At 39.8% G+C, this 21,203-nt stretch overlaps 1 protein-coding gene across 1 annotated transcript; it reads right to left on the bottom strand.

The window, feature by feature from the left end:
* Positions 1-672: 672 nt before the first annotated feature.
* On the bottom strand, positions 673-21,170 carry LOC139691399 (mitochondrial genome maintenance exonuclease 1-like). The gene is made up of 4 exons (XM_071589196.1): positions 21,148-21,170; positions 2,206-2,425; positions 1,411-1,543; positions 673-949 (listed from the first exon to the last, which is right to left on the bottom strand). Exons 2-4 carry the CDS (start codon positions 2,394-2,396, stop codon positions 767-769), a joined length of 507 nt encoding a protein of 168 aa, XP_071445297.1. The 5' UTR covers positions 2,397-2,425; positions 21,148-21,170; the 3' UTR covers positions 673-766.
* Positions 21,171-21,203: the final 33 nt, after the last annotated feature.

The raw sequence follows: 21,203 nt of genomic DNA, 5'->3' as shown, positions 1-21,203 counted from the left end.
TAGTTGGTTACCAATATGTGCAAACCTCTAACTTGCCAAACATCATTATGGCAATAAAATGGAAACTTGTAGGGGTAACTTGAGGTTAAGAAAATTCAAAAATATCATTTTCAAAGATATATAATACACAATAAAATAAAAAGGATGCACCTCAGAATTGTAGGTTCCTTCAATCTTGCCTTGTTTGAAAGCAAGCATGTGTGAAAAAATGATATCCACTGTTTTATATTTCTCTTTCAAAATTCATATGGTCATTAATGCCACCTTTAACAAGGTTAAAAAAAAACAAATATAATGATCAACCACTAACTCACTTGTGGCAGTTCTCCCAAGATTATTAGCCCGCATCACTCAAGCAACTCACTTCAACTGTGTAGCTGAATTGCAGATTTCCACAGAACCAAAAAATGGTTGTTTGAGTCTAAACACCCCTGAACAAACATTATAATTCATGTCCATTCATTAAGAAAAAACCATGGTTTTAATCCTCTGGGAGAGGGCAGTAGAAATTGATTGAGCTCACATTTTGCTCATAACATTCTCTACAGATAAACGTTTTTCCCATTTCATTCATGTGTTAAAGTAAACAGTGCTTAAATAACTAACCTTAACTTTTCATGACCCATAATATATTCAGGTAATGAATTGAATAATGAATGTATAAACATTAAATTTGGTGTTTGTATTTCAAAGTGCAGAAAATGATTTACAATTTATGCCGAATAATGGAAGTAAAATGGAATCAATATGATCACATCTGCTTGATTCATAATAATTCTTTATTTCCACTCCCTTCTGATAATTGCTTTTCCTCTTGTTGCTGCGACCAAAACAACTGAACCCTCTCAAGCCAAGAGTTCCAATATCTGTTACAATCTGACAGAGTGAGATGGAATACATCAGCGGGAGACCCATCACTATACGCTATCACCACCAAGCCACCATTCACCTGAAAACATAAAAATCATGTCACTATTACAATGATATCTCCAAATTTTTTTTTTCATTGACAAATTTGATCCGAAAAGCAATTCTGGTAATGACATGAAAATGCTTTCTATTTAAAACTAATTCATAGACTTTTTTGGGAGAAGACAACATACACATATGACTTAATTTATGATATTATGAAGAAACACCTTGTTAAAAGAGCAAAAAATGTGCAGATCACGAAAGGAGAATTGGGCTAAACAAATTTAGATTCTAGAGGAACAAGGCAGCATTTAATAGAATAATAAGCTTATTGCAAATATCAAACAGTGGAATCCAATAATATAACCACTGCATTTACTGGGAAGTTCAAAGAAGTGAATTACACCACAATAAAAGCAAAGATCGAACATTATGTTTACTTCTTGCTTTACTGCTTGTTAGAGGTCACAGAATGATGCACAGATACATTCAACGTACCCACAATGGATAATTCCGATCATAGTTCATCGCTCCCATGTAGGCGCTGAGCTGAACAGGGGCATCATATGTGTTCTCCAGCTTTGGCTTTGGCTTATCTGACTTCTTCCATTCAATTAAAACCTCTTCTCCCCTGTAAAAGAACTGGCCATCACTTACTGTACTCAATATGAAATTTATGCTGCTTTTAATGTCAAAGATGGAAATTAAAGTGATTGTTTGAGCAATAAAAATAATAGTACAATTGATAGGATCATTAGAGTCCATCAGAATACAGAAATATCACTTCAGTCACTATATATATCACAAGTTATGCACAAATGAAACCAAATCACATATAAGAATGATTCACCAAAACACTAAAGGGTTTGACAAATACTCCGAGGTTACTTAATTCAACATTCAAAATTAATGTAGTTTTGCAAAGATATACCACAACCTAGTAAATGACCCTGCACAGTTTGTTGCATTTAAGTAGCCAACTTTACGGTAAACAAATACATAGAAGTTTTTCAGTAGGAAAGGCATGGACGTATTTCGAGGCCAACAAAACAAATTTGCAGAAACTGCTGGAATGAAAACAGTTTTTGGAAATAATTGATGAGGGTCCACCAGATAATATGGTATTAATTTAGAGCAATGCAGTATTTTCCACAAAGAAAAAACACCGAATATTCAATTGACAGGGTAGATAGGATTACTGAAACAGACCATTGGTTTGGTCGGGCACGATTCTTGCCATTAACTACTATCACCATGATGATGAAAATGGAAATTACAGAATATATTACTGACTGGTATGAAGCAATGCAATCAAGCACTCCATGGTAGAATAGATGAGGATGGCACACAGCACCCTCCAACACTTGAACTCTATCAATTTCTGAAATAACAGATGACAAGCTTTTCCAACAGCCAGAAACTCCTTGTCCATCAAGCACCAGAGTTTCTTCTGATGCACCCCGGAGAAAAGATTGGACTGCCATATGAAACTGAATGCCAGCGTTCAACTGTGCTGAAAAGACAATTGGATACCTATGTGGCTCACAAAGACGTACATATATAATATACCTATACCTTACTCACTAATTAGTTATAAGTCACTGAACTAGGGTCAAATAATGATAATATTAAAATAAAAATAACGGCAGTGAAAGAAAAATCTTAAGATGAATGTTATCTACTTATTGCCATTCAGCCAAAAATACAGGATTCTAAGATTAGGCTATTTTTTTTACCTCTGTTAAACTTTAGGAAGCCTTCTTCGCCCAGTGATGCAATCATTTTTTCTCTCCATTTTTTAAGGAGTAGTTTAGACATGTCAGACATTGTGGCATTTAGTATTTTACCTACCGACGGAAATAGCTTGGAGTACTCTCTGTTGCGAGAGAGAAGCGTTTCGGGTGGTTCTAAAGAATACGAGTCAGTTACACTTTTATCGCGATTAATTAACGGAAAACCCTTAATGCTTTTTAAAACTACTGATGGTATGACAACCGCTGAAGTGTTACGATGGGTCGGTTTCACTGAAAATTCAACGGATGTATTAAGAGAATGATGAGTATCAATGCTTTTAGGTGTGTTTATGCTGTCATTAGAGGTAGCACTAACTCCAATAACCCTAGTCCGATTAGTTTGTGTTCGTGGGCAAATATCTACATTGATTCCATCGCCTTCCTTTTCTTCCGATGGCAACACTTGATTCAATGAACCATAAGCAACGGTGGGTTTCTGGGTTTTATCCTTCGAAGATTGCCTTCTTTGACTTCTACTTTCCAGTAAGTTTCCAAACAAATACTTGTTTTCCTTGTTTATCCTCTTCACCGTTTCTCCGACGATACGCTTTCTCTTAGAATTCTCACTGATATCTCTTTGAAAGGTAATTAACAGTTTTGATGGTTTACTGAGGTTGGATTTAAATAAATTTTGCATTATGAGCTCTCAAATCGTTTAACACAGAAACCAATGAAAAAAAATTACACGACAAAATTCTAAACAAGAAACGAAACTGCGCTTGAACGAGACGGTTATCGAAATCCCTTGGGTAGTCGAGTTTAATGAAGGTCGATCGATTACAACTCACGAGTTCGACCAGCTTGAGGCGCCTGGCTCAACAGCATAGAGTCAAACATCCACCAATACTGTTTAATCATAGGCACGGGCCTGTGATTACAGGCCCTTACAATCGATGGAATTAACTTCTAGAAAAATAAACTGACTGACTCAACTGTGAGTGAACATGTCAATGCCCCATATAATTGACTAAATTTGCTGATACGTAGGCAGGTGGATCATTCACGTTGCTAGTTTGCTTTCTAAGTAGCCATATGAGTAGCATGCGAAATCTGGATTTGAGCATTGAAATATATCTCGGTCTGCCATATTAGAAAGAGGTATCGTTTGTAACCCTTCCTCCTGTCGCGCATTTAAGATTTTTTAAAGCATAAGAGGGAGTATTTAGGGAGTATAGCACTTTAGGGAGTATTTAGGGAGTAGCACTTTTCCTCTTGATATCTATCAAGTGGAAAAGTGCTTCGATCAGTTATTCATTATGTTCGACTTCTACCACATCACACCTGGAGCCACTCAATTTTTATTTAGGGAGTGTTGCTCAAATGTATACTGAGAATACTTGAATATTTTAATAAGTCTAGGGCTCACACACTTTTTTTAAATTTTCATTTCCACATAAAAAGGGGAAAATTAGACGCAATCCCCTTCAAATCTTTCCAAAGGGTTAAACTTTTGGAAAGATTTGAAGGGGAAATGGGAGGACGCGCACCCCCCACAAATATTTACCAATACCAAGGAGCCATTGCAAAAATAATACCTTTATTCTAGTAAAATTAAATACTTAAAAACTTTCCTATACTGTGATCAAGTTTGCCTCTACGAAGATGAAAAATTACGAGGTATCTTATCCCAAAATATTTTCTGTAGAAAAGCTTTTAAAGAGGTTATGGTATATACACATCGTAACCTGCCAACTTCAAATAATAATTGTTATCCATCCCTAGTTTAAGGCTGATATAAAGTCATACCTCGCTTGGATAAATACTAGGACGAAACGTTACCGGGCGAATTATGCATTCCGTCCAGTAAAATAAAATCCTTCAAATACGGATATCAAAAGCCTCCAATTGAAGCGTCGCATTACCTTAATTCAATGTCCAATTGTTCATGCCACACAAAACCGCATTCCATTTCAAGTGTTTACTCATTGTCTTTGTCATACCTGTATATTCCCAACTTCTTTTGACAGCTTCTTTTCGAGCGAATTTCTCCTTCTTGTTTCTTCAGTAACATGTTCCATTTTCCCTTGTTTTTTACCCTCTTATTTTTAACGTTTAATTCATCCTCTCTCCTATCTCGAAAACCTCACAGCCATTAGATCGTTTACGTCGGTTCTCATTCCATATCTATCGCACTGATATTATATTGTGCTCATCAATGATTGCAACCCTTTGGCTGAGTGGCTAACCAAGGGTTGATCACCCACAAACCTAATTCTACCAATTCTCCGTCGCAAAATGAAAATGGCTACCTAATCTAATGGTCTGTCATGGCGAATTTTGGCATTCGATAAGGTTTTCCCCCAATCAGTCCTCCAGTGTTTCCAATGTAAATCAATGGATATTTTTTTAATAATGTGTGTAATGGATGTATAAGAAGAGATATCTAATAATTTGCAATAAGATACCTTATTATTTTTACTTTAACTATTGGAAATGGATGAAAAGTTGACCCCAAGAAAAAGTACACCGTTGCATACGAGTTTTCCAATCAATGGTGAAATTGTCTTGCAGAAAACCTTGGATTTATCCATGCCGTGAAATGCTGTCCCGCACGATATGCTGCTGAGAGAAATAATGAATCTGTTTCTCCAGTGTAATCAAATGCACTCGTAAGTTATTTTGATGTGCGTAGATATTCGAACGTTTGCCTCCGGAAAGTAGGCGCAGTCATGAGGCGTACATCGACGAAAATCGCGAGTCAATTGGACGTCAAACTCAATGAGCGTGTCCTTCGCACACCCCATAACTCACCGCGGACCCCCGATAACCCTGCTGGTGTTAACCGAAAGATGGCGACATGGCTAATCGCCGCCGTAATATCTTCTGCAAACAAATTAACTCTCCCTTATCTTTCCCTCAACTTTAATATGAGGCGCATTTTTGCGTGGCTGGGAAACTTGGCCGTTGAGGCAAGTGGATATGCGTAGGTTGGAGGCTTTCGAGGTGTGGACGTGGCAAAGGAATGAATGAAACGAAATGGACGCAAAGGAAAACAAAAAATGAAGTCCTAAGCACGGTGGAAGGGGAAGAGAGGAGGTTGTTGGGGTAAATGCGAAGAGGGTAGAACCAGTGTGGATGCAGGATATACGAGGGTGATCCCAGAGGTACCCGACCCAACAAAGAAAACAAAAATATTTTGGAAAAAAACATGTTTATTTTTCAACATAATCTCATTTCAGCTCTATACGCTTTTCTCAGCGATGATCAATAAGTTCGATACCCTTTTTATAATAACAACTGTCTTGCTCCTCAAAATAGCCATTACCTTCACAAATCACTTCCTCACGGTTGAAAAATCTTTGACCAACGAGCCATTTGTTCAAGTTTGCGAACAGAAAATAATCCGAGGGGGTTAAACGTGGCGAATAGGGTGCATGAGGTAGAAATTCAAACTTTAATTCATTTGGGCATTGCAACAATGGATTAGTGAGCTGTTGCACTGTCTTGACGAAACAACACTTTCGTCTCAGCCAAATGCGGCGGCCGCTTTTGCTTGATTTCTTGGCTCAAACATTGAAATAAGTTCGCATAATACTGGCCGGTGATAGTTTTTCCTTTTTCAAGATAGCCAATTAAAATTATCCCAGGCGCATCCCAAAAAACCGACGCCATGACCTTACCTGCAGATGAAACGCTCTTCGCTTGCTTTGGAGGCGGTTCTGCCTTTTGAATCTATTGTTTCGATTGTTCTTTTATCTAGGGTGTGAAGCAATGGACCCATGTTTCACTCATGGTTATGAAACGGCACAAAAATCTGCTTTGTTGCTATTAAACTTTGCTAAACACTCAATTTAAACATCTTCACGACACTGGTTTTGCTCGAGTGTGAGCAAACGCGGCATCCATCTTGCAAACAGCTTTCTCGTGTCCAAATTTTCAGTTAACAGGCTATGTACCGCACTTTTTGAAATGCCTACTATGTCTTCTAGCTCGCACACTTTCAGTCATTGATCATTAAGTATCACTTTGTGGATTTTATTCAACATTTCTGGATTCGTCACCTCATTTGGTCGACAGATTCGATGCTCGTCTTGACAGCTCGTACGGCCTCGTTTAAACTCTGCTAACCAATAGTTTATTATTGTAAACGAAGGAGCAGACTCACCCAAAGTAGAAACCAGTGCAGCTTTTATATTGGTTGTGCCAAGGTCTTTCAAATAAAAGTATTGTATCACATAACGATGACCAATTTTCTCCATTTTCACAAATTCGCTGAAAACGTTCGCTATTGATGGCTGCCAAACAAATACTATACAACGTGGCGCCTTCAAACTTGAAACAAATGCTTTATAGATTGCGTACTTTCTAATACAGTGATATTTTTTGAACAACTATCGCCATTTCTAGGTCAGGCCGGGTACTTCTGGAACCACCCTCGTAAACTGAGGGAGGTACAATGGGATGCTGGAGACGGCAGCATAAAAGGGAAGGGAAGGATGCTGGGAAGGTGACATACAGCGGTTTCCAAATTTACAGCTCCGCTTGCTAACATCATACCTGACAGGAAGGACTTTCCGTGTCGCCTGGGGACGCGCGCTGTCACAGCCGAAACAGGTCCACGCAGGCATACCGCATGGATCGGTGCTCGGACCGATACTTTTTAATCTATACACGGCGGACCTCCCGGTAGACCATGGACGACATACCTTGGTTGCCCTGTATGCGGATGACGCAGCAATAGTGACCACTTCGCGGAGAGCACACATGGCGGCAACATACCTGCAGCGAGCAGTAGACAAACTGCTGGAGTGGTACGCCCTGTGGCGAATCAGCGTTAACAACGCAAAGACGCAGACGATTCATTTTTCACCTGGAGGACTGCGAGAACCAGGAGAAATCCTCGTGGGCACCGAGGAGGCGCCATGGAAGGAAGAGGTGACCTATCTAGGTGTCATACTGAATAAAATACTGACATTCAAAAGTCACGCCCTCGCTGCCACCAGGAAGGCAAGAGGAAGACGACTGCAACTCTCGCCGCTGCTGCGTTCACCATCCCTCTCTATGAAGACAAAGACGTATCTATACGTGGCGGCAATTCGTCCAATCTTGATGTACGCTTCACCGGCATGGAGTGGCAGAATGACTCAGACGGCCTTCCACCACTTGGAGGTGACGGAAAGAGGGGCACCCAACAGTGTACTTGGGCTTGGATGGAACTATGCCGCAGTAATCCTCCACGCCTTAACTGAAACTGCGCCCATTGGAGATGTCATCAAGACTCGCGCGACGGCCTTTTACGAGGAGCTTCATGAGGGCAAAACATAAGAGCACTTGCGGTCGATCGGCGGCTTAAAACCTGTCTCCTGGGAAAGGCACAAACGCCCAAGAGCAGCAACGGGACGGGACGACGACCAACCACCATTGAAAAGGAGAAGGAGTTGATTGGACCTTCCTTCATCGACGGGCTAAGAAGCCGCAAACACAGCAGCTGAATGATTAAATCACCGGGCAGCAGCAAGCCAAGCGCCAAGAGGGAACGTTTTGTCAAAAAGAAGACGACGAGGGAAGGTGACAAGGAGGGAAGAAAAGAATAATTACGAATGTGGACGGAGTTAGAAGAGGTAGAATGTACGCAGAACTGAAGAATGAGTTATTTTGATATGTGTTAAGGGCTTTTATGTGTTTTTGTGTCATATTAGTCAGGGTTTTCGAGTAGAGTAGTGTGCAATACTGGCGATATTTTTCTCAGGAATGCAATTGGTTTAGTTACTTGAACAGGGAAGATGGATAGAAAGAAGTTGACTCTTGTACAGATCTTCTTTTGGCAGAAGTTTGCAATATTTTGTTAGGCGACATAATTTTGCACACTTTGACGTAATTTTGGTATTTTTCAAGATTTTGTTATGAATCTTTTTTCCTGGTGTAGGAATGTTTCTTATCTTTCGCGCGATGTTTCGTTCACTCCTCGAGTCGAAGTAGACTTGAATCACTCCGGGCAAACTTGGGTAACGCGAAAGTCTGAATCCACAATCTTCGAAATTACCCCTCCATGTGCCAAAATACCGGAATTTTTACGCGAAATATCATACTTATTACTCCAAATTACGTATACGTATTAAGTCCAATAAATTAATGGGAAATACTTTTTTAAAATGACCATCAACACCTTCAATTATAAGGATAATGACAACTTAAGGAGAACTTTAAGGAAAGATACACGCAATCACGTATGACAGACTTGAACCAGCATCTAATTTTTGCTATCATGGACTCTAAAAGAGTTTTTTGTCTCTTTAGCACAGCCGCAGTGTCATTGAAAATGCGTGGAAACTTGTGGTTCGTTCGAAAAAAGTGAGACTTGAGTATTAAGTTTGCTACCCATGAAAATTTTAAATTTTTCTACGCTTTGCCAGAGTTTCATAATGCGTCCAAATCATCCCAATCGATATGCTCTGAATGAATTGGAGACATATTACGAATGGACATCGAAACAAAGATGAACGATCAGTTGGCATTGGCCCATATTTGAGGGAGAACATATGAAAATAAATGTTGCTCTTCTCTGACGATAAAACGAAAAAGAAATTGCTAACCGCAAACCAAACGACATTTCTCTCTATTAATGTATTTGACAACGCAAAACGTAACTATTCCTTGGTGAATTCTAATATCTCCTATTAAGTAAGTTTTCTCAGGTTCTAGAAATTGAATTTAGTTAAATCGCTTTCTTGCACCATTGTGACAACAGCATTGACTCCGTAGTCATGAGTAAGATACGTTTATTTGCCGACGATGCAGTGGTTTACCGTGATATCCGTGATCCTGAGGACACGGCAGCTCTATCAGACGATGCTATACAATACTGGTGCGGCACTTGACAATTAGAATTAAACTAAAAAATTGCGCAGTGATAAATTTATGGAAAAGGAGCAAATCCCTCCCAAACGCCAAGCTGCATCGGGAACACCGAAATGGAATGTGTAGACTCCATTAAATACTTGAAGGCATTACCCTCACTCACGACCTATCCTGGGGATCGAGATGGTGCGGGGGCTAATGTACTGGTTTCCCACCCAGAGGGCGCGGATTCAAATCCCGGCGGTGTTGAATATTTTTCAGAGGTATCTCGATCCCTACTTGAGGTGCTTTGTGGAGGGCACTTTGAGTGAGTACGCCGTCCGTCGGATGGGACGTTAAACTGCGGACCCCTTGGCGCCTTTCGTAAAGAGCAGGCTAATGCTGAAGCCGGGTTTCTCTCCACCCTTCATCCTTTCCTTTCCATCCCCTATGGCGCAAATGACCTTAGCTGTCGGTCGCCTCCCCTAAAAACTACTACAACCTATCCTGAGTGAATCATATACGGGGAATACGTGGACAAGCTAACTAAAAATTAGGATTTATTAGAAGAGTACTTGGAAAATGTGAAGAAAAGGTCAAAGAGAAATGTTATCTTCCGCTGGGTAGACCTCATTTAGAATATGCTGCAAGTACCACATGGAATCCTCCTGAAGTTGGATTGATTTCCGAATTGGATCGCGTGTACCGTAGAGGAGCCAGATTTTTAAAACGTGGTAATGATAAACTTAGTAACGTATCCAAAATATTAGAGCAGCTAGGCTGGGAATCACTCACGGAGCGAAGGTTAAATTACAAATTGAAGCTCTTGCATATATTGGAAGGACATCTCTTTAGCAGTGATGTTGAAAATGCATTAGTACCATCACCGTCGTACTTCGGTAGAAGAGATCATGCCAACAAAATCAAAAAGATTAAGAATAGAACAAATATATTTAAGATGTCATTTTTCCCAACAACGATAAGGGATCATAATAACATTGTCCGACCGCGGTAGGGTCATACTCGGGTCAAAATTAGTCTGGTGTGTATTTACCCCTTGACACACGCCCTAGCGGTGGCTTGCAGGGCACTAAAATATCCTAAACAAAAGCAGTGGATTGGTGCTTACAATAAAATCCTTAGGGCTGCTTTACAGATAAAATTCATTAGAATTTTTCGCTTTAGATTAAAGGAACATCGAGCAATAAGATCTCGTGTTGTCTGCAAGATATTTCATATGCCGGTCAACTGTCAGGGCTAAAATAAAATAAAGATGCATCCCTTATTTCCCTTCAATATATTTCCTCAAATCTTATTCACTTAAAGAGCCTATGACTGGAAAGACATGTACATTTAAGTGGGGATACAGCGAGTGGCCGAAGGAGTGACATTGGATGAGGGATGGGAGTCTGTCTGCACCGCAAAGAACATCTTGCCCGTCCGACTGATGACGCCAATCACCGCGACCTCGGCGTCGCAGTGCACCCTACCTTTGCCCCAGAGCTCATTCAAGCCCGCATGCATCAGAGAGAGAGAGAGAGAGAGGCTGCCGCGAGGGAATGTTCAATAGAGATATCCTCCGATCAGTTGCTTTGAATGCAGATGATGATTGCCTGAATTAGGATCACCCTTTCGTGACCTCGGATCCTCTATTAAAGTCATCAGTTGTCGTATACACTCGCCTGTCACCTTGTCACATGCTCGGCGAGAAGTTTCGAGCTTCCGGAGAAGATCCCTTCGTGGGATGTGACAATTTGGCTCAGCTTACCAGACCACGTGGTGGGGTGCAACGCCCCCTCCTCTTAAATGCGTCGCGTTCGTTTTAAACGGACATTTTCCGTCCCCATGTGCACGTAAAATATTTATTACAAATAATGAATAAAAATAAACTTATTAACAAATCTAAATTTAAAACGAAACAAAAGTCGTTCTGCATCCTGCAATATAGAACTTAATATTAGTCTGAAAGCAACGCAATATAAAATTTGACTGTAAAAGTCTTAGTTTTGTGAAATTTGACCTTTAAGTGCACAGAAATAAATATGCCAAGTGAGAAAGCGGCAATTCGAGCTCAAAAATCGTGAAATTTTAACAGTTTTTTCTTTACCATGAGATTTATCAACAAACAAAAAAATAATGGTGCACAAAAAGTAGTTCTTCAATGGGAACTTCCAAAATATTCAGGAAAAGCAAGGTATCAAAACTTGCACGCAAACCTTCATGTGACTTTTCATAAAAATGTTCTTGCAAATTTTAAACATCAAAATAGTTATTTTTCTCTGAAAAATCAATTTGCAAAAAACGTATTAAAATATCTTTACAAACGCTGTCAGACAATAACATAATGTTAAACCGGGAAATAGGCTACAAGAAAGAGTTTACGTGAGCGGTGAAATATCAAGAAGCCTAAGGAACAAGGTAGGAATTAAAGCGTTGACAAAATTCTATGGAATGATGAATTATCCCAATATAAATTATGGTAGCGAAACATGGTCTTAAATAGCTGCTAATGAAACAGAACACAAGCTTCAGACCTGAATATGCTACGAAAAGTGACACAAGGACGCGAGGAACGCTAGGATAAGAAAGGCAGACGTATGAGGAGAATGGTGAGTAGACAATTAATTAAAGAAGGAAAACGAATCACACAGAAATAAATCGAAGGAGCATCCTGGACAACTCAGGGTTGGCAAGGAGTTAACTTACGTTTCGGTCTAGTGTGGCTATAGGTAGGGCCAGAGCCATCTTCTTGGTGTTTAAACGTCCATATAGTATATACTCAATATCCATCCTGGTATGACAGTGTGCAGACTGTGGTTTTTCTATTTTGATCACCCTGCGAACTGTTGAAATGTGCGCTTCAATACAAAATCCTGCTAATTGTCAAGTGTGCGATCCGTGATTAGGTTTCCGCTGACCAAAAACTAACGCAAGCCGATTGAAATATTGATGGGCAACTTCGTGAAGTGTGCACGGAGACGTAATAGTGATTAGTGAAAGCGGAGCGAGGCAGTGGTGTATTCTCAGTTTACAAATAATGGCCACAGCAACAATGTTAACGACGAGAGGACACACCGCAGTGGTCGTCGGCCTAGCATTGCGGTGACAGATGAACTGACGCTCAAAATCAACGGAAAAATTCGTGAAAATCGAAAATATTTACGATCACGGATCTCTCGCTAGACATAACTCGCAGTATAACGCTTTGACAGTGACGCAGAATTGCATGCTGGCGTAAAAAAGTGATTAAAAGTTTGTAAGGCGGCAGATTTCTTCAGAGCCAGAATTATGCATATAATAACATTTTGTCTTGTCAGTAGGTTAATATTTTATTTCAAAACGTAATTTACTTTATGGGCATCGCTCGTGTATTGAACAAAAAGTCGCCTGATAAACGCCAAGGAGAGGCTTCATGCGATCCAGGTATAACTTGCAGCGAAAGCCTCTCACTTCCCTCAAAAGCGTATGTTAACTGCACGCGATCCTCTTAAAAAGAATGATGCCCATGCTTTGTATAAGGATTAGTAACCTGTCATCATTCGTATTTCGGGAGGATTAGACAAGAACACACTTGCTTGCTCAAAATATGCGTTCAACACATGTATGTGAAAATTGACGCATACTAATACCATTTCTCTAGATAACACGTAAAACAAAAGAGCTCGATAAATAAACGTCAGCATCTCAATAACGCATCCTTTCAATCGTTAGCTCGCCACTCACGTCTTCAGGCTGTTCCCTTGAAGCGCGAATGAACGAGTTAAAGATAACGACGGCTCTAGGTCGGCACCCGGCCGCTCTGGTTAAAATAAAGAGCCGTTCCACTGCCCGATTATTGTCAATAGGTACGAGGTTGATCAAATCAAAGGGGCGTTTCTGCTAGACAAAACATTGGCCTTTCACTTTTATGACCGTTGCGACCTTTTCATCACGTTACATGCCATTCCTCACTATCCGAGTACTTAAATGACCTCAATCGCTAGTATTTCTCTGGAACCTCTTCTCGATAATGACACCAAATGAGCTCTGTAACTCCTTGCTTCATTTTAATGGTACCCTGCAAGCCACCGCTAGGGTGTGTGGCAGGGTATGAACACACACCAGACTACTTTTGACCCGAACATGACCCTACCGCGGTTGGGCGATGTTATTCTGATCCCTTATCGGTCGTGAATAAAAATACATCTCAAAATCTGATCTAACCTTTGCCTCACTAATTTTATTGACATGTTCTCTCCTACCGTGGTACGCTGGGGGTAATAATACATTTTCAACATAATCACTGCTAAAGAGACATTCTTCCAATTAATGCAAGATATTTAATCCGCAATTTAACCTCTGCTCCGTGAGTGATTCCCAACCTAGCTCCTTTGATAATTTTGATACACTACTAAGGTCATCATAAAAACGTTTCACACATCTAGCTCGTCTACGCTGCACACGATCCAATTCGGCAATCAATCCAACTTGGTGAGGATCCCATACACTATAGCAGCATATTCTGGATGAGGCCTAACCAGCAAGAGATAACATTTCTCTTTGACCTTTTCATCACAATATATGGTTGAATGATGCCGCTTAATGTAATCCATTGAATTTCACACAAAAAAATAATAATACAATAAGACTATCTGTATAATAGAACTTCGGACGGAATAAGCAAGAAATTTATTAAGATCTGGTGCTTTCCCGGCGTATTTGCTTGAAATTTTCTCGGGTCTTCCACCGGGTCAGGCATCACGAGACACCGGAGCCGAGAGCTAAAAAGTATATAAGAAGGCCAAATGCAGAGTGGCACTCACCATGGGAGATGTTGCCATCTGCAGCGAAACATAATCATTTAAATAAAAAGGGAAATCATGACTCTGGAGATCAAATGTTAATCAAGATGAAGTCCTCATATTTTCGAATTTCGTGATGGCGAAGGGGAAATTGGCGCGTCTCGACTCGAACGCGTTTGGCAATCTGTCTCACAATTTAAAGTTAAAGCAATCCGTTATTGGAGGCCGAAGAACCACGGCGTATTTTTCAAATAAATATGTAAAGGCAAAACTACACTTGAAGGACTAAATTCCTGCAAATATTAATAAAAAAATAATTGGCATTAATTTGTACATGTAATTAACATTACTATTTCCCCAAACTATCTCCCAACTCCCTTAATTTAATGATAGTTTCAAGTTTCCCATTTCCCATTGACTCGATCATATTTTGAAATTATATTTCGATGATGTCGTTATCGTATTATTAGGTAATCTACCGGTTAAGGTAGGTTTTTGGGTGGACACAGCTACTAAATAAATATTTTGTGACTCCTAACAAAACACATAATCCAGCGACCTAGTCTACACCAGGTCCCTCTTCATCTCTGAGTACTTTCTTCCTCCCTTCATCCCGTCCAACATCCCTATCCTGCTCCTGCCCTTTCCTCGTTTGTCTAACATTCTCCCCTCTATTACAGTCTTCAACATCCCACTGCCGGTTAATACCCCCTTCATTCACTTTTCCTGCCTCCATATGATTTCTCCCAGCAAACCCCTCTCTTCGCCCACCATACCAAGTACTTCCTCGTTTGTTTTCTTCTCTGTCCATTTTACCTTCTCCATTCTTCTCCACACCCACATTTCAAAAGCCCCCAGTCTACGGCCATCCTCCTGCTTCAATGACCACGTTTCCGCGCCGTACATAGCTACGCTCCATATCTAAGTTTTTACGAGTCTTTTCTTAACATCCTTACTCAACGTCCCCGTCATCAAATCCCTCCTCCTTGTGAAAGCATCTTTGCCTAGCGCAATTTTCTCCTCACGCCCCTACTACTTTGACTGTGTTGGTCTAAAACACTTCCGAGATACGTAAACTGTTCTACCTGCTCCCAAATAAATATTTTGTGACTCCTAACAAAACCCCATGTATTCCTCTGTGCCTGGATCATGGTGACGCAAAAGGATTCTAGTTCAAAGAGAGGAATTCTGAATGCCCAGAAACGCATCGCGGAACGATTGGTCGAGAAGTGGACCACCGCCATTCTTCAAGACCACGGCCACCGGAACTCCGTGGCGACCTCTCGGAAAGACGTTACAATCGCCAGGGACACCAGTGGATTATCGTCACCAAACCTTACTCATGACAAAACTGAAATCTAAAATGAAGACGATGTTATTCTCCTGCAGCATATGAATTGCAATATGAACAATAAAGTAAACTAAACATTCATAAGCAAGGTATTTTTACATAGCTATTCTATGACGGTTACTCTATAGCCATTAGATTTTTTAGCAATTAATCATATGGAATAAGAAATCGCAGGCTTCATACCAAGACATGATAAAAGCGAGTTGGGAGGTATGTACACAACGAAATATGTATACGAGGGCGATTCGAAAAGGTCTCCTATTCTTTTCATAAAAAAATCAAATTTATTCTCAACTTTGCGTACATCGTTGGAAAGGTTGAACATTCAGCTATTTTTCTACATAGTCGCCTTGACGATCAATTACTTGTTGCATCCTTGTAAGCAGTTTTTTAATACCGGCGTCGTACCTTTCTCCCGCCGCGTCGCGAAGCCAACTGACGACTGCTTCTTGCACTTCCTCGTCTGACTTGAATTTCTCTCCTCCAAGGTGTTTTTTGAGAGCGAGAAACCAGTGATAGTCGCTGGGGGCAACGTTCTGGCTGTAATAAGGGTGGTCGATGATATCCCAGCTGAATTGATCGAGTAGGGTGGTCGTTTGATGTGGCACGTGTGGACGTGCATTGACATGATGCAAGCACACTCCTTTGGCGAGACACCTTGTTGTGACCTCCGACCTCCGACACAATATTCCGCACGGAGAAGTAGCCACTCTCTTCATTAAGGCCTTCCTTCATCTCATGAAGGGTAATCCTCCTGTTATTACGCACCATCTCGTCAATTGGAGCCACCGCCAAAGTCGGCCGCCCCGACAGCTGCTCATCGTGGACGTTTTCCCGGCCATCAAAAAACTCCCTGCACCATTTCCGGACGTTTTTCATGACCATACACTTCACCGTACACTTCCACTGAATGGCGATGAATCTATATCGGAGAAGCAGTCGTCACTTGGCTTCGCGACGCGGCGGGAGAAAGTTACTACGCCGGTATTAAAAAGCTGCTTACAAGGACGCAAAACGTGATTGATCGTCAAGGCGACCATGTAGAAAAATAGATAAATGCTCAACCTTTCAAACGATGTACGCAAAGTTGAGAGTAAATTTGATTTTTAATTAAGAAAATAGGAGAGCATACTTTTCGAATCGCCATGGTATATATCTGGGGAGGTGATGTCAATTACTAAATCACAAAATTGATGCGCGGGTCCTAATTACATGTTGCAATAATCGCCATAGAAAATTAAAGGGCAATTAAAATATTTAAAACATGACTAGTTGCTCGTGAGAGGGCTCGTCTTTGCACAATAACCGAATATCACCATGGAGATGAAATTACTTACAAATAGGAATGCTAATTCATAATTACTACAGCATCATTACAACAACATAATTCATAATTACTACAACATCTGATTCCATCAGTGGTAATTATTTTATATCCACGTTCATATAAGGAACTGGGACGCATTTTTCGTCCTTATGTTTTCAATATGTTAACATCCTCATTTTATAAAAAAAATGACGAGTATTTATTTTCATATGTTATAATTTAAGTGATGACTTACTTGCTGCTGTTAAAGAGTAGTAGTTCTCAGGGGAGGCGACCGACAGCTAAGGCCAATTGCACCAATAGGGATGGATAGAAGAGGATGAAGGGTGGAGAGAGAAACCCGGCGTCGGTATTAGCCTACTCTTAATGACGAAAGGCGCCAACGGGTCGCACAGTTTAACGTCCCATCCGACGGACGGCGTGACGGTGTACTCACTCAAAGTGCTCTCCTCAAAGCACCTCAAGTGAGGATCGGGATATCACTGAAAAATATCTGCAGTTTCCGGGATTCGAACCCGGACCCTATCGATGTGAAGCCAGTGCCACGGCAGAATCCCGATCCCCCCTGCTGTTAAAATTTAAACCTAAATTATTACCGAAAATACTGCAGTCACGCACTTGGATGATGTATCGCGGTCCATAAATGAAATGGAATTGGAAACTCCTTGATGATACTAAATAATCCCTTCTCATTGCTTCGGAGATGTTGGATAATAATATCGGTGACGTATTGGCACTTGGTCAATGTCCGTCGAGGTCGTGGGGAGACCACGAATCTCTACATCTACACATTACCCCGCAAGCCACCGCAAGGGCGGGGGTGTTAGGTCACCACCCGTAAGCTAGAATAAAACAACATGCAAAACCAAATCATGTTACCTCTAAGCAAACATTAGTTTGTTCATGCACTCGACAAACCTGAATCACACGAAAGAAAGTACTTCCATGCAACAATGTTTAATTACAGGACATAGACAGTAAAATCATGCTGTAGAACTGTTAAAAAGATGGGTCTAGTAAATAAAAAATAAAATGTAGGAAGAAACATGCGAGATATCGACAAATACATACATCATTAGAAAATAGTGATTAAATATTTTAGCTTTTTCTAAACTGGTGTTAAGTTTTTGCCCGTTGTTATTTAGGGATGGTACTGCCGACTTGTTCCCCTGAACCTTCCGTACTTATGACCTAAACGCTTTTAGATTATCTTCCAAGTATTCACCCAAACTCTAATTTTTAAATCCTATTAATGCCTGGCGACATGTTTCTCTTGTTAACGATTTGGCTGTTTTATAGTTGTGTGTTAATTCATTTATTTTGTTGCTGGACTCGTTCTCTTGTGATCTCCTCGTTTTTGAATACGGTGGAACCGCTAAGAAAAGTGGGCACCAGCCACGACACAGGAGCTGAGGGTCAATTTACGGATCCTCATACTTCACTCGTGCGGGGCCTACTCATGTAAATCAATGTGTGCTCCCGTGTTTATCTCGTCTACGTTTAAGAGAATCATTGGTTTCAAAGGATTCATTACAAGAAAATCCGGGGGATATACCGCGACAGTAACTTTTAACGGAGTCATCCACTAAACGTGCTTCACAATGCAGCAATTTTAGACTGTGAAAATCATTCGCTTTTACCGGGATTCGAACCCGAAACCCTCGGTAGCTTTAGTCCGTTATGTCACCGAGCCATTTGATGCTTACATTTCTTATGATTAATGTCGAGTTAATTTCGTGGGAATTGGTACATTGCACTTTGGACACTGGAAATGTAAAATCATGTCATCTGTTTAGCTATCTATTCGTTTACCATTCATTTAGCTGCCCTCATCGTATAAGAATTCCCAACATGAGATACCAATGGGACGGATTAGGGACAGAGACAAAACATTTTAATGTCTAGATTTCAAAATAGGAAAATTTTTATTTCGCACACGCATTCCCTCCACTCGCGGAAATATGTCGATGGCAACAAAGAGACTTTTCAGAGCCGTGAAAATGCCAACTGCGGACGCTCTTATCTGACGCCGTCATTCAATCCCAATTGAGCAATGCCGGTCGAAGGCTGTGGAGTGTCCGTCCCGCCCCCGTCGGTCTGAGGCATTCCTTTCTTCCTTCCCAATGAAAGGTCCAGGATGACCTCGGCTGCCCCCTATCCCTCCCCCTCGCATCGAGCACCCTGCTCATCCCTTCCTGTCCAGGCGCGCGAGTTAAGCCCCCACGCCCATTATTCCAATTCCCTCTCCGACTCCACCACCCCCTTCCCTCTCCTTCCCCAAAAACACCCACCGTCACCCACTCCCTCCCTCCCCTCCGCAAATATACTTCGCAGATATACTAATGCCATCTCTCTCTCTCTCTCTCTCTGTTTTAAAAACAAGTGAGTGAGTATATATCTATGAGTGTGCGTGTGTGTATATATACGTATATGTGAGTTTCATTTGCATGTGTTTCTGTGTGTTTTTGTACGCTAGCGCCATCTCGCTTCTCCGTTTAAATTATTATTCACATCCGTGAGACTTTCCTCCAAGATATAGATATATATGTATGTGTACAGAAATATCTATATCTTGACTAAGCTAATAATTTCTTAAATGTGAATGTCCATATTCGTTTTCTCAATGTATATTTTTGTGTTCTATTGTTCCCTCCAAATGTTTTATTGCTCTTATGACTGCTTTTACATTATATATCTACATTATATATATATATATATATATATATATATATATATATATATATATATATATATATATATATATATATATATATATATGTGTAGATGATTTCGTCAAAGTAACACGGAAGTGTTGAATAAAAAAACTTGGACGGAAACAAACTTCTTCAACAAAGTCTTCTGAGGAAGAAGAGCTAAATTCCATCGAAATTATTAATGAATAACGTATGAGTGTTCTTACATTGTTTGTTGCTTTCCTAGTTTTTATACATACATATACATACATACATACATACACACACACACACACACACATATATATATATATATATATATATATATATATATATATATATATATATATATAAAATGTAAAAGCAGTCACGAGAGCAATAAAACACTTGGAGGGAACAATAGAACACAAAAATATAAATTGAGAAAACGAATATGGACATTCACATTTAAGAAATAATTAGCTTTCGGCTGCAAGCACATGCACGCACGCACACAAATATATTGATTTATTTATTTACAGATGGGTCGCAGTAATCCAGGGGCAGAGCGTTGGACTACTGACCGTAGGGCTAATGCTCGTTTCCTGGGCATGCCTCTCTGGGTACCTGCAGCTTCACCTGAGCTATGTGTTTTGTCGGGTGCCAAGTCTTCCTGGAAAACCATAACCGCCCCAGGGAAAGGCACTGGCCCCCTTATTACCCTGCTTATTTGTGAATTTCACCACACGCCGTAAAGGGATGAACACTATCACCTACCAAACCAACCTTAGCGTTGATTACTGCGTTTATGGTTTGCATATACATAAGATATTTATATATATATATATATATAGTATATATATATATATATATATATATATATATATATATATATATATAAATAAAAATAATAATGGGCTGACACAATATAACACGAATAGAAAAGAATAGCAACATTTAAAAGAACACTCACACGGTAATTTACCGTGTGAGTGTTCGTCTAAATGTTGCTATTCTTTTCTATTCGTGTCATATTGTGTCAGCCCATTATTGTGCCGCTCGTGTGAGTTTTTCCGTACAATCGTTAAATATGTGTATATATATATATATATATATATATATATATATATATATATATATATATATATGTAGATATATATAATCTTATGCTGTTGCTGCGTAACGATGGATCTTTCTACTTTGCCAGGCCGATGCTCTTATTTACACACACACACACACATATATATATATACATAAAACTATATATATATATATATAACTACATATATGTATATATATATATAACTATATATATATATATATATATTTATTTATATATGTATAACTATAAATATATATATATATATATATAACTATATATATATATATAACTATAAATAAATATATATATATATATAACTATAAATAAATATATATATATATATATATATATATATATAACTATATATATATATATATATAAATGTATGTGTATGGATAAAATATATATTTTGTTTGTCACACTGGCACATACGAGGCGAGGGGGGTTGATGATACCGTCGGCCAGTTCCCCCTTCCAGAAGAGAGGCC

This window comes from Hetaerina americana, unplaced genomic scaffold, assembly GCF_022747635.1.
Source record: "Hetaerina americana unplaced genomic scaffold, ioHetAmer1.1.p SCAF_34, whole genome shotgun sequence".
In the NCBI taxonomy this organism is placed as follows: Eukaryota; Metazoa; Arthropoda; class Insecta; order Odonata; family Calopterygidae; genus Hetaerina; species Hetaerina americana.
This window is presented reverse-complemented; position numbering and strand designations above follow the sequence as displayed.

Excerpts from the sequence above, each read along its gene's own strand:
- LOC139691399 (XM_071589196.1), bottom strand. The coding sequence starts at position 2,396 with ATGGCAGTCCAATCTTTTCTCCGGGGTGCATCAGAAGAAACTCTGGTG. Across the intron at positions 1,544-2,205 it reads GATTGCATTGCTTCATACCA|GGGAGAAGAGGTTTTAATTG; the intron begins GTCAGTAATATA and ends GTTCTTTTACAG. Across the intron at positions 950-1,410 it reads ATCGGAATTATCCATTGTGG|GTGAATGGTGGCTTGGTGGT; the intron begins GTACGTTGAATG and ends TTATGTTTTCAG.